Here is a 17358-nt window from a genome sequence, read left to right on the forward strand (position 1 = left end):
TGAGTTTATCTTAATGGTGGTGGAATGTTTTGGAAAATGACACTGATAATGGTGGCACAACATGAAAAATATAACCAATTATCACTGAATTGTAAATGTGAAAGTTATGCTGACAGATGGTTTGGTGTGTATATTTTCACCACAATAAAAAAGAAGCAAATGATGAAAACTGCCACCTCAGATTTCTCAATTTCCTCTTTTGTGTTCCATCTTTCTGAAGATAATGTATATTTTAAACAGGAAACTTGAGATCACTGCAGAAAGTCTTCTGAGTCACATCTTTTAGCTTCATCAGAGCAGGTACTAAAGGCTTAATATACTTGGCCTCTTGGAAAGAAGCCAGACCTCTGTGGTAATATCTCCAGGGAGAGTGACTTAAGAGCTCCTGGACCTCCTGATCACAGGGAGCCAGAAAGGTGTGTGCGCACACAATGGTGAGAGGACAACCTCAAGAGAGAGGTGAGCACTCTTCTCGGTTCTAGAGAAGGTGGTGGGAGTGTAATGGAATGAGAAAACAGGCATTGAGGTGTAAGGATGACTTTGGAAAAAGAAGACAGCTTTTCATGAAAGAATGGTGAAATCATAACAATTTCAGTATCGAAATGCATGTGGGACCAAGAATCAGGGAAAGGTGAAAAAACGGAAAAAACAATACCACTCAGGCCTAGAAGTCTTTGAAAGTGTAGGAATTTGACCCTGTATAGAGGTGAGAAATTGAAGGCAAAATGATATTGGAGAAAGGCAGGAAATCACCTGGAGGATGTGAGATTCAAGGGGAAGGAGTAGGGAAGTAGAAAGTGCAGTTGACTCTGGGTGAGTTTTGCCTAAATTTGTCTTGGGCTCCAGGCTACTACCTGGTCATTTGTTCTGAGGGAATTTCTGTGGTTTCTTCTTGCTTTCAGTTTTTCTTTTTTAATAACTGTTTGCTCATAGTTTGGCCTCCGCACTGTTCTAAACTCCTTAGGAATCTTTTTTCCCGTGGCTCCCTGTTGGTGGGGATCATAACTCTGTGCATTTGTCCCTCTAATCTGACAGAGAAAGAAGTCTGGTGGCATCGGGTGAAGGTCTGGCCTACTGCTGTGGTTTCCCTCTCACTTCTCAGTGCCTGTTTCATTTTGAGCTGTTTGGGTAAGTTCTTGGCCAAAAAGTAGCTGTCTCTTGTTTCTTTTCTCAATCGCACTTTATAAAGATTCCCAGAAAACGTAGTTCCTCCTTTCCTCCAGCCATAAAATGGCAACCCTTATTGGGAATGCCATGCTTTTCGTGATGTAAGTTATTATTATTAATCATTTTGGTTAACTGATTATCCTTCTAGGTTTACTTTGCCTGGTCCTAGCTGCATTTTCTCAATTGTGATCATGACCTCATCTCTGTGTGTGCCAGTTGTAGCACCATCTATTGTGGATTGAATTGTGTCCCCCCAAAACGTGTGCTGTAAATCCTAACCCCTATTCTTGAGGAGCCCTAGTGGCGCAGTGGTTAAGAACTTGGCTGCTAAATGAAAGGACAGCGGTTTGAAACCACCAGCTGCTCTGCAGGAGAAAGATGTGGTAGTCTGCTTCCACAAAGATGAACGAACAGTCTTAGGAAAACTTATAGGCAGTTCTACTCTGTCCTATAGGGTGTTTTTTTTTTTTTTAATTGAGAATATAAGTAACATTCCTTTTATGATTTCAAAACTCTAAGTTTTTGATCGTCATGTAGGAGTCTCCCCAACATGAGAAGGAATAAATGAAATAAATGATATCATTCCTCTCCCTTTGCCAGGTTTTGTATCTTGGAGAAGCCTCAGAGATTTCTGTATCCTCCTTTCTACCATTTGGTTGTCCTAACACGCTCTAGCCTCTGATATTTTAAAGATAAATAGAAATCTGTGAGGAAGTCACTGCATAAAACTTCCTGTGTCAAATGAAAACGTGTTGGTGATACAGTCTGCGGTTCCCTTCAGGTTATAAACATCTCACAGGGTTCAGAAATGGAATCATCACTGAAGTTAAATTTTACTTTTTATGGTCAAGGGCAAGAGACAAAAGGATTTAAGGATGGTTAATTACTTTATTCAATTATTTAAGAGCAAAAAAGACATGCAGGAACTAAATTAAGAGGAAGACAGAGGAGTTTGTGTTCAGCCTCAAAATCAGAATGGTGAAATAAATCAGTGGAAACTTGAGTAAGGATCAGAAAAAGATCTATTCTTGCTCCATGTGCATGCCAATGAAAAGAAACCATTTTTAGTGAAAGATGTCTAAATGTCTCCAAAAGGCTAGGTCTCAGTTTTAATTTTACCCATGTAGTTTTCAGCACTTTCAGTAGTCAGAAAATTCAGAAATATCAAAAGATCTGTAATCTTTTAGGATTAATAGAGTTAAGAAGCTGTTAGGAATATTTATTTATGTGCAGGTCACTATTCTAGGTGCTGGATACACAGTGTGAATACAAGTTCCTTCCCTGGTATCTTAGTCATCTAGTGCTGCTGTAACAGAAATAACACAAGTGGGTGGCCTTAGCAAAGAGAAATTTATTTTCTCACTCTCTCACTAAACTTACTGCCGTCTAGTCGATTCTAGTAGGCTACAAAGACAAATTCAGGTTGTTAGCTCCAGGGTAAGGCTTTCTCTTTCTGTTGGCTCTGGAGAAAGGTCCTTGTCATCAATCTTCCCCTGGTCAAGGAGCTTCTTAGCTCAGGAACCCTGGGTCTAAAGGACTTGCTATTTTCCTGGCTCTTGTTTCTTGGTGGTGTGAGGTCTCCGTGTCCCTCTGCTCGATTCTTTCTTTTATATCTCAAAAGAGATTGGCTTAAAACACTATCTAGTCTTGTAGATCTCATCAATATAACTGCCACTAATCCATCTCACTAACATCATAGTGATAGGATTTACAACACATAGGGAAATCACACCAGATGACAAAATGATAATCATACAATACTGGGAACCATGGCCTAGCAAAGTCGACAGATATTTTTGGGGACACAATTTAATCCATGACACCTGAACTTGATAGTTTATATTCTAGTAGAGGGAGATCAAGATATATATGTAAACTTATAAAAAAAATAAGATAAATGAAAATGAGAAGCAGGATTAACAGAATGTTTTTTACTGAGCTTTCACAGAAAGAAGCATGAGCTGGGTGTGGGGTTAAGCCAGTGTGGGTAAAGAGGGGCGGGAGAGAAAGACAGGTGTAGACTTTGTAAGAGCATTAGGCTCTATAGCCCAGCACAGACACACTAAAAACAATGAGAACTAACCCTTCTTCCTCTTTTCCAGTGAATCGTGATAATTCTGTGTATACCAAAATTGGCAAAAAGCTGTTTAAACTACAAGACCACCAAGAATATCATTCACGTTTGACCTGCTTCAACGAAGGAAAGGGGCTAAAAGGTACACAGCGAGCACTAAGACTTCCTTTCCTAGTAACCAATTCCTAGTCCAATATTTTATATCTTCAGCACTGAAACTTTTGAACTTCAGGCTGGTTTAAACTAAAACCCATTTTCAACTTATAGCGACCCTATAGGGCAGAGTAGAACTTCCCCATAGGGTTTTGAAGGCTGTAATCTTTATGGGAGCAGAATGCCACATCTGGAACACGTCATGCTCATTCATTTATGTATTCTTTCTGTGCTTGTATGCTACAATAGCAAAGTTGAACAGTTGTGACAGAGACCATATGGCTCACAAAGTCTAAATATTTACTATCTGACCCTTTACATGAAAAGTTTGTCAGCCAATTTAGAGTGAAATGATCTGGGGATTATTAAATATACCAGTAAATGAACTCAGCTTTAGAAAATCTTTGAGAATCATTAATGGAACCTAAGCTTAGTGAGTCTTATAGTTTTTTATGAGGTGTATTTGAGGGCACTGGGTACTGGGTGGGATTCACCCTTAATTTATTTGTTGTTGCTCTATGTTTATTCTGGAAGATTGGCACTGCTGCCCAACCCCCTGGAGTCCATTTCAGTCCAGCTGCTACTTTATTTCTACTGAATTGAAAAATTGGACTGATAGTGAGAAGAACTGCTCTGAGATGGGGGCCCATCTGATGACGATCAGCACTAAGGATGAGCAGGTACTTTCCTATAGAAGAAGTGGTCAACGAGCCTTGCTTCTTCTCTTGGTTTAGGAGAAGAATCTTTTTCATTTGTTTGTTTGTTTTATTGCCCTGAAATTTGGCACATGCGACAGGTATTTGAATAAAACAAATTCTTGAGCAAATCCAGGCAAACGAAATGGTGAATTTGAGATGGGAGTGGGAAAATGGTAAAGGCCCTTCTTGAGGTATCCTCTACATCTCTTATTTCCTTTTCAGTATTTTCTATCTCTCTGTATTTGAATAGTTTCTTTTTTCCAATTCACTAATCCTTTCTTATCAGTATTTATTCTGCTATTGCATCTATTCATTGAGTTCTAATTTCAGTTATTGTATTTTTAATTCTAAAATATCTCTTGGTTTTTTCTTCAAATGTGCTGTGTCAAATTTTATAATGTTCGATTTCTGATCAAGCTTGCTTTTTGTCTCCTTGAACGTAATAAGCTCATGGCTTTACAGTCTGTCCCAGATAATTGAAATATCTGGAATCCCTTTATGCTTGTTTTTACTGTTCCTCTTGACATTGTGTGCACAATTATCTTTCATTCTGTGTTGATACTGCATTTGGAAATTTTATAGAAATAATTAGAGGCTTAGAGTATTATCCTGCTATATGCCTTGGCCCGAGAAATCTTACATTACAATAACACAAACTGAGGGCTTGAAATTTCTATACAGTTCACATGATTTCAAGACAGACTCTAATCTGTGTTATGTCTGGTGTACTGCCTAGTCACTCTGACCCCTTTTCTGGGCCCTGGGCTCTAACTTTTATCTCCCAGCCCTGTGGAGTTGCTAAAAGTGCTGTCCTATCCCTCAACTGCCTCTTCTAGATCAATAAAATTTCCCTGAGCAAAAATGGCCATAAATTCCAGGCTTATCTCTCTGAATTTCCATTTTCTTTTGGATCTTTGCTTGATAAGTTCTCACTGTTTTGTGAGCTCTTTGAGACATTAAGTTTTTTCATATTACATCCAGCTTATTTTCTTGACTTCAACAGGAAGTTTAATCCAAAATTACTTAGTCCACCATTATTGGAAGTGGAAGTCCTACTACATTCAACAAACAACATTGATAACAACCATTTATATGAAAATGCTTAGGAATAATTAACTGCTTCACAGAGAAGAGATACTATGGAAAGTAGAGAAAAAAATTAAATTGCAAAGATCTGCAGTCAAGAATTAATATGTATGTGAAGATAAAGCATCCCTGACATTTTCCAAGTAAAACTGATCTTGCAAAACTCGATTATACACCTCAGGGCTTTTAAAGGGTGGCACCCCTGATTATCATCTTCCCTGCTAGAACTATTAACGGAAAAAATTAAAAAGCGTAAAACAGGGAAAATTAAAAAAAAAACAAAACTGTAATTAATGATGGAGTTCAAATGGGAGGATGTAAATCAGTGTGACCTCAGAACCACCCTGTCTTATTGACCCACTGGATGATGATTGGCTCACACTGAGGACAGGGATGATGACGGAAAAGCAAATGAGGTCTCTTGCCCTCTGCGAGCAGGCTTTCCCCCAAGTTATAATTCTGCAATGTATCAAGCATGCCCAGCTAGTTTTTACCAGTTTTTTCATATGAAGCACTTCTCTTCCCCTGGGCATGAGTAAAGGGCAGAGAGTAGACTAAGGATATTCTAACTGAACTCCCTTTGCAAGGAGAAAATTTTAGGACAGGGAAAGTTCCCCACTAGCATGTACGGCCTTGAAGAATCCTGTGGTTTAGCAAAGGAATAGGAAATGAGAATTCTTTAGGATCATGGATAGAATTTGCTCCCATATGTTCTGAACATCACGTTCACAACTGATGTCTTTGATCCTGCCCTATTCAGCCAGGGAAGGACCTGTGTTCCTGGGCAGGCACCCCACGTGGCTGTTCCTGGTGGCTCCTTTCATTTTCTTCTCTTCTAAGGCCACAAACAATTCAGTACAACCTAAATAACTATAAAAGCTGTGAGTCCTTTCTTTCCTCCCCTCAGCAATTCATCAACCAGAAGCTGGATGGAAATTTTGCTTACTATGTGGGGCTGTCAGACCCAGAGGGGAAGCACCAGTGGCAATGGGTTGATCGGTCACCATACAACGAAAGTGTTTCGTGAGTATAGAATTATATCAAGCAATCTTGGGTCCTGGACTGTAATTACTAGAGTTTTAGGGTGTTTCAGCTACCAGCTCTTAAACAGGCAAAAAACCCAGAACACTTTTTTTTAAATTCTATTTGACACCAAAGTCTGTGCTTTTAGCCATATTTATATCTCTAAATAAAAATTTTATATTATGTCAATTAAGATCATAATCAGTTAATGTTTTCATAAAACAAGAATGCTAGACTCTGATCGTCTTGTAATAACTCATATTTACATAGTTCTTTATAAACTTTAAAGTACTTTAGTATACATTACCACCTTTTATCCTCATATCAACTGTGTTAAATGCATACGGATATTACTCCAGTCCCCATTTTTTAGATAGGAAAACTGAGAATCAGGAAAATTAAATTACTTGCCCAAGATGACAGGGGGTAAGTAGCAGATCCAGAGATCTTCACTAGTTCTTCAGACTTCAACAGCAGTGCATAAAGGACTCATTATACTTACACTTGGGACCAGGAGGAAATCTTTTCATCACTTTAGGAAGCCCCATGGAATTGGCAGTCCCGTGGGAAGAGGAGACATGGATGAACAAGTAGACGGGAGCCTCTGGGGTAGATGCCGGGAGGATGTTTAATGAGTCCTGAGTTGTTTAAGGTGGCAGAATATGGGGTTTTTTTGGGGACAATTTTTAAGGGAAATGTCAGAGGCACAGATGGAGAAGAAGCTGCTTAAACTTGAGGGTTTTACAAAAGGAGGCATCATGAGAAGTGGGGAAGGAATGATTGGACTTGCCTGACTTGACTCCACATTGTTCAGCCCCAGCTCTCACAGTCTCTAACCCTTTTCAAAGCACAGTTTGAGGAAATAACCTCATCCTTTTTCTCCTTTCCAGATTCTGGCATCACGGTGAACCCAACACGCATGATGAGCGTTGTGTTATCATAAATTTTCGTGATGAAAACTGGGGCTGGAACGATGCCTCTTGTGGCGAAACTCAAAGGTCAATTTGCGAGATGACAAAGATCTACTTATGAATGGAATATTCCCCAGGGACATGTGGTAGGATTGACATCCACCGTGAAAGGAATAGCTAATTTGCTTTTTGATTATGTGTATCTTGTGTTTAAGGGATGTCCACAGAAATTTTCAGTAGGCTGTCACCTATTCCACTCGTGATAGAATCAGTTCACACATTCATTCATTTATGCACTCGTAATTGGAGAGCCCTTTTGCAGACACAGGGAGCGAGCATGAGACTTCTCTCCTAATTTCTGTTTGACTAGGAATGGGTTAGGTACTGATATCAGTATTTGTTGTGGATCCTCCCCATATCTGGCTTGTTCTTTTTATGGTTTGGTCAAAAGTATTCTCCATTTCTCTCAGACAGATTCATTACTTTTAACTGAAAACATACTATGTAGCAGGAAGAATTCAGTACCCATCCATAGGAAAGTAAGATTCTAGCTTTAGTCCAATATATTATTTGGGCTCTTAACTTTCTCTGCTCAGTCTTGAGCTTGCAAATTTTTTCTTTGCTTTATAGTTTCACAGAAATGCATAGTTTTTATGAATGAATTGTCACCCAAAATGGCCCCTGGTTTGTTTTTACCCCTCTGCTTTATAACTCCGCTGCCATTGAGTCAATTATGACTCATAGCAACCCCAAGATTTCCAAGAAGCAGACTGCCACATCTTTCTCCCACGAAGTGGCTGTTGGGTTTGAATTGATGACTTTTTGTATAGCAGCCGAGCACTTCTAACTGTTGAGCCAGTAGAGCTCCTTCTTTTTGCTAAAGTTTGTACAAATTATCCTATTTCTACAACAATATAAAAATATATCATATTTATATATAAAAAAAGCTGCCATTGAGTCAACACTGACTCATGGTGACCCCATGTGTGTCAGAGTAGAACTGTACTCCATAGGGTTTTTAATGACTGATTTTTCAAAAGTAGATTGCCAGGCCTTTCTTCTGAGGAGATTCTGGGTGGACTTGAAGCTCCAACCTTTTGGTTATTAGCCAAATGCATTAACTATTTGAACAGGCCAGGTACTCCATATTTATAATACTACTTGTAATTCATGGCTGTGGCACAGTGATTACAATTGATTATGATAAAAACTGGTTCCATCCATGGCTTTACTTGCATAGATTTTTGCACTAGGTGCTGAGATTATGCCCCAATCATCTTGAGGCATGTTTCCAGCCACGCATTTCCTGACTATACATTAAGATTGGTTATTTTTCTAGGTCTGAGCTGAACCACTGTATGTAGAATTTACTAGTTTAACTCTCAGAGAACTACTTATACACAATTCCTCTCACTTGTCCATCTGCATGAGAAGTTTTAAGTCTTGCTGCACACTATGTTCACAATCCTGGGAGCTTTTAAAAAAAAAGACCTCACCTTTGGCATCTGTATTATTTCAAGTTCTTACAAAATTGGGAATCTCTGGTCTACATTTACAATAAAAGGGAAACCAAAGTTTAAAAAGTTTCTCCTATGGAGTATTATTTTATGCCTGAGCTCAGACCTGTGAGGTAAACGCCTCCCCAACAGATATGGTGGGACTACATTTGGTAACTGTATTAGTTTCCTGTTGCCCCTATAACAAATTACCACAAGCATAAAACTTAAAAAAAAAAAAAAAAAAGTGGCTTAAAACAACACAAATTTATTCTTTTACAGTTATGGAGGACAAATGCCTGAAATCACTTTCATGGGCTAAATTCTGGGTGTCAGCAGGGCTGGTTTCTTCTGGGGGCTCTAGAGAAGAATTCATTTCCTTGCTTCTAGCTGCCACCTGTATTTCTTGGCCGTGACCTTGTCCTCCATCTTCAAAGCGTTGTTGTTAGTTGCCATCAAGTCCTTTCAACTCGTGGCAGAGTGGAAACCACAGGGTTTTCTTGGCTGTAATCTTAAGGGAAGCAGATTGTCAGGCCTTTTCTTCATAGTACTATTGGGTGGGTTCGAACCACCAACCTTTAGGTTAGCAATGGAATGTAAAATATTTGTACCACCCAGGGACCTTCAAAGGATCCCTGGTGTCACATGGTTAAACAGCTGACTGCTAACTGAAAGGTCAGTGGTTGGAACCCACCCGCTCAGAGGTAGAAAAATGTGATTGTTTGCTTCTGTAAAGATTACAGCCTTAGAAACCCTATGGGGCAGCTCTGTTCTGTTCTATAGGGTCGCAGTGAGTCAGAATCAACTCGTTGGCAATGGGTTTTGGTTTTATAGTAAAACCCAAAACCAAACCCTTTGCTGTTGAGTCAATTCCAACTCATAGCAACCCTATCAGGCAGAGTAGAACTGTCCCATAGAGTTTCCAAGGAGCACCTGGTAGATTCAAACTGCTGACCTTCTTGGTCAGCTATTAACCACTATGCCACCAGAGTTTTATAACAGTTTGTATGAAATGTTTTGTGTACGCTTGCTAGTGAATAAATGCCAAATAATCTGAGTGTGGCTCAGAATTTGGTCTGAGTCTTGATCTCCACGTAAGCTGGTAGAATGAAGTGAGCTAACCCTCAGACTTTTCATGGCTATCTTTATATGGTGTTGTTATTGTTAGGTGCCGTCGAGTTGGTTCAGACTCATAGTGACCCCATGCACAACAGAATGAAACGCTGGCTGGTCCTGCGCCATCCTTACAGTTGTTGTTATGTTTGAGCCCATTGTTGCAGCCGCTGTGTCAGTCCATCTTGTTGAGGATCTTTCTCTTCTCCGCTGACCCTGTACTCTGCCAAGCATGATGTCCTTCTCCAGGGACTGATCCCTCCTGACAACACGTCCAAAGTATGTAAGACGCAGTCTCGCCATCCTTGCTTCTAAGGAGCACTCTTGTTGTACTTCTTCCAAGACAGACTTGTTTGTTCTTTTGGCAGTCCATGGTATATTCAATATTTTTCGCCAACACCACAATTCAAAGGCGTCATTTCTTCTTCAATCTTTCTTATTCATTGCTCAGCTTTCACATGCACATGACGCAATTGAAAATACCATGGCTTGAGTCAGGCGCACCTTAGTCTTCAAGGTGACATCTTTGCTCTTCAACACTTTGAAGAGGTCCTTTCCAGCAGATTTGCCCAATGCAATGTGTCTTTTGATTCTTGACTGCTGCTTCCACGAATGTTGACTGTGGATCCAAGTAAAATGAAATCCTTGACAACTTCAATCTTTTCTCCGTTTATCATGTTGTTTATTGGTCCAGCTGTGAGGATTTTTGTTTTCTTTATGTTGAGGTGGAATCCACACTGAAGGCTGTGGTTTTTGATCTTCATTAGTAAATGTTTCAAGTCCTCTTCACTTTCAGCAAGCAAGGTTGTGTCATCTGCGTAACACAGGTTGTTAATGAGCCTTCTTCCCATCCTGATGCCCCATTCACCTTCATATAGTCCAGTTTCTCCTATTATTTGCTCAGACTTCAAAAAATGTTTCTAGACGTTGCCAAATATCCCTTGAGGGGACAAAAGTGTTCTCAGTTGAGGACCACTGATTTATATGTATGGTTTCCCATGTTAGTTTTCTATTGTTTCTATAACAAATCACTACAAACTTAGTGGCTTCAAACAATACAAATTTATTATCTTACCGTTCTGCAGGTTTAGAAGTCCTACAAGGATTTTACTAGCTAAAATCAAGGTGGTGCCAGGGCTGTGTTCCCTAGGGGAGAATTGGTTTCCTTGCCTTTTCCAGCTTCCTTGATTTGTGCCCACTTCCTCCAGCTTGAAAGCTAGCAAAGGTGAGTCCGGTCCTCACATCTCACATTACTTTTTCTTCCGCAGTACAAACCTTCCTCTCCTTTTCTGCCTCCCTCTTCTGCTTTCAAATACCCTTCTGATTACATTGGGCCCACCCACATAATCCAGGATAATCTTAAAGACAGCTGATTAGCAACTTTAATTCCATCTATACCCTTTTTTTTATACCCTTAATGTCCATCTGCCACATAACCTCATATATTTACAGATTCCAGGGATGAGGATATGGACATCTTTTGCTGTTAGCTGCCTTACAATCAGCCCCCAACTCACAGCAACTCCATGCACAATAAAATGAAATGCTGCCTGGTTCTGCACCATCTCCATGATCAGTTGTGGATTGGACCATTGTGATCCATAGGGTTTTCATTGGCTGATTTTCAGAAGTAGATCTCTAACCAAACCCAAACCCAAACCCATTACAGTTGTTTTCCCTTCTAGTCTGTGGATTTATGTGCCTTTGATTGAAGAGTATGAAATATCTTTCCTAGTGACATGGAAAGTCTAGCTGGTCCTCTAAAAAATATGCTGATAGATGCCAGATGAGAGATAATTTCCCCCTTCTCATTTTGTGTATCTTGATATTCTATGGCATGTAAAACTCTATAAGGATCTTCTCATCTTTTTTTTTTTTTTAATTCCCATTTTGTATAGAATAACCCAGTTGCCATTGAGTTGATTCTGACTCATAGTGACCCCATCGGACAGAGTAGAACTGCCTCATAGGGTTTCCAAGGGTCAGCTGGTGGATTTGAACTACCGACCTTGGGTTAGCTGCCAAGCTCTTAAGCACTGTGCCACCAGAGTTCCTTGTATATGATTGTGCTGAAAATTTTTTAGAGTCCTAAAATGCAATTTTTTAAAATTCCTCAAGGGTTCTGGGGGTGTTTATACTTCCATTCTAGGCATCAATTGAGCAGGATCATAGCAATTTTTTTAAAGTCCTGTCCTTTCATAAGGTGGTGCAAACAGTCAGAGCTTGACCGCTAACTCAGAGGTTGGCGATTTGAACCCACGCAGCAGCACCATGGAAGAAAGGCATGACTATCTACTTCTGTAGAAATTACAGCCAAGAAAACCCTATGGAGCTATTCCATTCTGTAACACATTGGGGTAGCCATGAGTTGGAATTGACTTGACGGCAACAGGTTTGACTTTCTGGTTTGTTTTTTTATGTTTTTCACACAAAAATATAGTGTGGAATTTTGTAGGTATAGAAATGTCCTTTGTTCCCTTGATAACCCCAGATCTGTAAAGTATTTCACGGGCAAATGACTCTAATGTATCATATTACATCATGTGCTTGCAACTGTGACTTCAGCGCTCATTGGGCCATGACTTCTCAAGCCTGCACCCCATGACCATCTTCCAAGCCTTCAGTTTCCATCGAGTTGATTCTGACTCACAGTGACCATGGGTGTCAGAGTAGAACTTCTCCATAAAGTTTTCAATGGCTGATTTTTCTGAAGTAGATCACTAGGAAATTCTTTTAAGGTACCTCTGCATAGACTTGAATCACCAACCTTTTGGTTAGCAGCCAAACACATTAACTGTTTGCACTACGCAGAGACTCCCTTCCAAGCCTAAACATCCATTTTCATAAACTGTAGCTGCTGGTGAATAAAACAGTCATCAGAGCATAACTGTACTGGATAAGCTGGACCTGATAGAATGCAAGGACAGTGCAATTAATTACTTTTGTGTGTGGCCTTTCTAGCATGGTCTTGTAACTCCCACCCAGGTGATTGTGTGATAGGATAATTGTGGGGGATTGGTCAGTTTTGCTTTAAAAGAGAGCCAATTTTCAGAGCAGAGAGGAGAAGCCCATCACCAAGGAAGGAGAGACTAGCAGGAGAGATCCAGCAGCAGAGAGCTGGCAGCAAGAGACGGCGTGGTGGGCTTCCTGGCCCACAGAGAGAGAAAGTTGAGTGCTTTTGGGCAGAGACTGAGGGCCAGGGAGAGGCGTGCCTGGGAACACTGCTGGGAAGAGGCTATCCTGATAGAAGAACTGTATCTTGAATGTTCCTGGGCCTGAACTGTAACTGTTACTTCCTTAATAAACCTCATAACTGTGAGTACGGTCTGTGAGTTCTGTGTGAATTATCGAACCCAGTAGAGAGTGCTGTGGGAGGGACGATTGGCATCAGAATTGCTAAAGGTGGTAGAGAGGGGAGGCATGTCTGACCCTGGCCTCATTGGAATCAGCCTTGGGCTGTTGATCTTGATTCTCCTTCCCCCTTGTGAAGTTGGAGGAGGTCAGACGTTGCCCCCATGCCAAAATAGTTCCTTTCTATACCTAAATGAAAACTTAGGAAGATTCAGAACTTTTCTAGTCTCTCTCTTTCATTAATGAGTTAATTACTTTTATCTAAATACAGGTAGTCCTCAACCTACAACGGGGTTCCCTTCTGATGACTCTGTTGTAAGTCGGTTCTGACATAAGTCGAATATCTCTTTTTACTTTTCATTATTATTGCCTTTTGTTATCAGTATCTTTATAACCCCAATCTTTGAATACCTCGAGTTAACATCTGAGAACGGTAACATCAGCAAATTAAGTGCTGCGACATTGTATGTAGTACATATTACTAATGAATAAGATGTAAAAAAAAAAAAAAAAGATGGTCATAAGTGTGGTTCATCGTAAGTTTGATCTACAGCAAAGCTTTACTCTCCAATTTTCTTAAAAGTGTCCCTACTTTCCCACTGCTCAGAGAGGTTAGAGTGTGATGTGGACTAGAGAAAAAGAACAAAGTCTTACATTCTGAGAGATTTTAATCTGACATTAGTACCCTATAGATATGACAGATATCTAAATGTTTTACCTGGGATATTTTTTGTCAGTTCTTCAGAAATCCTCCTTTAGGAACCTCTTACATACAATTCCTTGATGAGGCCATGCCTCTTGTGACTGGCTACTTAGGGCTCATACTTCAACCAATGGCTTCCAGACTCTATTGAGGACACCTTGACTTTGCAGCTGTTTCAAGGTTAATTCAAGTCTAACTTCCTTCTGAGGAGGTCATATCTACCCAGCAGGGAATTAACTCATGTGTCCTGTCAAAAATAAACAATTCGGAACATCATTAACAGACTGTAATGCAGGTTTAATAGACGACTTTAAAGTTGGGCAGCACGTTATTATCCAGTAAATCAGTGCTCCGAGTAATTAAGATTTTCAGGGTACTTATATATGATTTCATCAGGAACTTTGAACAAAAAATTTTTTGATTGGTTGATGATTATGTCAGAATACATAAATCTTATAGGAGAGGAGTATGTGCTCAAACATTATAAAGAACAGAAAAATAGAAATCTTGCTAAGACAATCATAGTAATACAGAGGTCCCCAGGCTGCAGAAAATTCCACTGCAGCTTGTTTGGCCAGCCTCACCATTTCCAGTTCCACTGTTCGGCCAACTTCGAAATCTGCATCAGAATTGCAGTTCCTTTTTTGGCCTGCCCCTGAAAATCCTGGCACCTGTGTGGTATGATTAAGAATGTTGCTGACATAACTTGTATGAGCTCCCTACTTGTAAATCCCTTAAAAATGATTTTTCCCCCTCATCCTTTTGAAGTGGTCTGGGTGGCAACAGCCCCAATTAAGGCACCTTTACACTCTCCCACCTCCATCTCTCGTTTATTGGCCTATAAGAGTAATGCCAGGCAAAACCTGGGGTTTCCACCCAGTAATGTTACTGGCAAGCGACCCAGGAGTCGTCCACTCAGTTCTGGAGGTGGACTGGTCAACAGACTGGCCCCGACATCTGGTGCCACCAGGAGATTTCTTCTGGAGACCTTGGAGTAGCCGTGAAAGCTGATCCTCCTCAGACCTAATGATGATTCCTTGGGAGATGTGAAACGTGCTGGATTATTTGGTAAGTCCTTAGGTAAGGCCTTAGAAGAGTCCTAAGAAGCAGGAGGAATTGACAGTTGAGGGCATTAGGTATCTGACGTTACTTGGTAAATAACAGGGTAATTCCTAGGTAAGACTTTAGAAGAGTCCCAAGAAGCTAGAGGAATTGACTGTTGAGGGTGTAAAAGGCTCTAGGTTTCTGTTATTAGAGTGGTGCACCGAATTAGGTTGTATGAGTGTGCAAGCGTATGTGCGTCCAGAGAATGGGGAACATTCAAGGGATTCGCAATCATAGCCCCCTAGAACGCATCCTTGGGAATGGGAAATATTTCGAGCCAGTCCCCATGAAAAAAAAAAAAAAGATTTTCCTTTGCAACACTGTCTGGCCAAAGTATAAACTAGCAGATGGAGAGGAATGGCCAAGGAACGGGTTTTTGTCTTTTAATGCCATCCTTCAGTTGGACCTTTTCTGTACTCAAAAGGGAAAGAGGGATGAGAAGGATTATGCAGAAGCTTTCATGACTCTGTAGCAGGAAGAGGGATTGTGAAAGAAATGTAAAATTCTAGTCCAGAAGGGGGCTGGTGGATCACAACCGCCAGTCCTCCTCTCTCCTGACCTCTAGGAGGATTTTGCAGCCCCATGTTCCCAGCCTGCTGGCCACCTGCCCTTGCCCCGGCCTCCCGCAGCTTCGGCGTCTATGCTGCCCCCTCCCTATACCTTGCCTCCACCCAACAGGGCAGATGCACCAGTGAGAGCCCCCACGGTTAAGCCCCCTTAACCTTTGTATCCACCCCTCCCAAGACTTTCTGCCCTGAAGTCAGGCTCTCCGCCCCATACTCCTAGTGGAATGACATTTGGATGCCCCAGTTTTGTGAATAGGGAGAACAAAAGTAATATAAGGGCAACCGATTCTTAGGAGAGCCATAGCACAGCCAAGCCTAGGGGCATGCACCCCCTTTGACAAGTCCTGGTAGGAGATACCAGCATGGTCTGAGTTCACCAACCTTACTCAACAAGTGACCTTTATAACTAGAAAAACCATGGCCGCAGGTATCAGGAAAACCCTAAGAGAATGCAGGATATTTTCGCCTCCATCTTCTGCACCCATAGCCCTAATTAGGCAGATTGACAGGTGCTGCTAGATGTGCTCCTGACACTAGAAGAAAGATGCGTGGTCCTAGAAAAGGCTAAGGCTGAGGCCGACAGATGCCACAAAGTGCAGGCAGTAAATCAGCTGGAGGCAGAACCTTTCCCGTGGGAGACCCTGGCTGGGATCAGAATACAGCTGAAGGATGGACCTGCCTCACTTATCATAGGGAACACCTTTTAAAAGGGTTAAAAAAAAGGGGTGCCTAAACAAAAAACCTTAGCAAACTATATGGGATCAGACAAGAACCAACCCAAGCCCTCCCAAGTTTCTGGAAAGAATTTATGAGGTTTTTAGACAGTTCACAGACACAGACCCTGAGCTTCCAGAAAATGCTCACATGGTGAATATGATTTTTATCTGGCAGAGTGCCCCGGATATATGGAGAAAACTCCAAAAACTTGAGGGAGGTGTGGAGTTAGGCTGGTTGAGCTTGCCTACCAGGTATATTTCAGTTGGGACCAGGAACAGGAAAAGAGATAAACCACTGAATAGAAGAGACAGGCTGCATTCCTCTGCCTTGCAGAGAAATGGTCTGTTTCCCAGAAGCCCAAGAAGAGGAGGGTCCCTGAGGAGAGAAGGAGGTAAGAGGCTCTGACTCCCGTTAACCTGAGACCAGTGCACCTGGTGCAAACAGAGAGGACATTAGAAATTCCTACCCAGCAGTAAGAAAGAACCTGGGACTACCCAGTGCCCCATGATGCTGATGGGGGAAGACTCAGATTGAGGAGGACTGGACGTTAAGTCCCCCACTTCAGCTTCCGGTTATAATGAAGGTGGGAAGGAAACCTGTACAGTTTCTAGTAGATACAGGAGTATCTGCCCTGACCCAGCCGCAACAGAATGAACTATGTTGATTGTGGGAGTCTCCAATAAAATCCTCCCTTCCTCCAGCCTCTAACTTGCTTCATACAAGAGAAGTCATTAATGCATTCTTTTCTCTACATGTCCAACTGTCCCATCCCCTTGATGGAAAGGGATCTATTTTGCAAACTGCAAGCTCAAATACCTTTTAATAAAGTGACAATGCAGATTCAGGTTCCACCAGAAAATGGATGACGACTGCAGATGGCCCACATTGCTGAGTCATCCACCAATTATAGTGTGGAAGGACAGTACCCAGGGTTGATAGGGCCAGATATCAAGGATGCAGCAGTCGTATGTGCATGAGCCAATAAGGTGCCAGGATACACCAAAATCACTCCCCTGGTGGCAGTCGAGCTCTTACAAAACATAGTTCCTGCTGCCCTTCCCCCCCCCACCCCCAGACTTAAGTAATGCCCCTTCTGGACAGAGGCCCAACAGGCACTGGGAAAAATCATCACCAGGTACCTGAAACATGGACTGCTCAGTTCATGTCAGTCACAGTTCAATATCCCAACCTGCTGG

General features: G+C 41.3%; 1 protein-coding gene across 1 annotated transcript; it reads left to right on the top strand.

Annotated features, from left to right (window-relative positions):
- The first annotated feature begins 250 nt into the window (after positions 1-250).
- On the top strand, positions 251-8672 carry LOC126074677 (C-type lectin domain family 4 member C-like). The gene is made up of 6 exons (XM_049881492.1): positions 251-459; positions 1036-1128; positions 3270-3383; positions 3929-4074; positions 6086-6201; positions 7092-8672. The coding sequence occupies exons 1-6, from the start codon at positions 432-434 to the stop codon at positions 7231-7233; spliced, it is 639 nt and encodes a 212-aa protein (XP_049737449.1). The 5' UTR covers positions 251-431; the 3' UTR covers positions 7234-8672.
- The last annotated feature ends 8686 nt before the right edge of the window (positions 8673-17358 follow it).

Source organism: Elephas maximus, chromosome 4 (assembly GCF_024166365.1).
Source record: "Elephas maximus indicus isolate mEleMax1 chromosome 4, mEleMax1 primary haplotype, whole genome shotgun sequence".
Taxonomy (NCBI): domain Eukaryota; kingdom Metazoa; phylum Chordata; class Mammalia; order Proboscidea; family Elephantidae; genus Elephas; species Elephas maximus.

Coding starts and splice junctions, on each gene's coding strand:
- LOC126074677 (XM_049881492.1), top strand. CDS start 432: ATGGTGAGAGGACAACCTCAAGAGAGAG. Junction 1,129..3,269: donor TTTCATTTTGAGCTGTTTGG/GTAAGTTCTTGG, acceptor CCTCTTTTCCAG/TGAATCGTGATAATTCTGTG. Junction 6,202..7,091: donor CCATACAACGAAAGTGTTTC/GTGAGTATAGAA, acceptor TCTCCTTTCCAG/ATTCTGGCATCACGGTGAAC.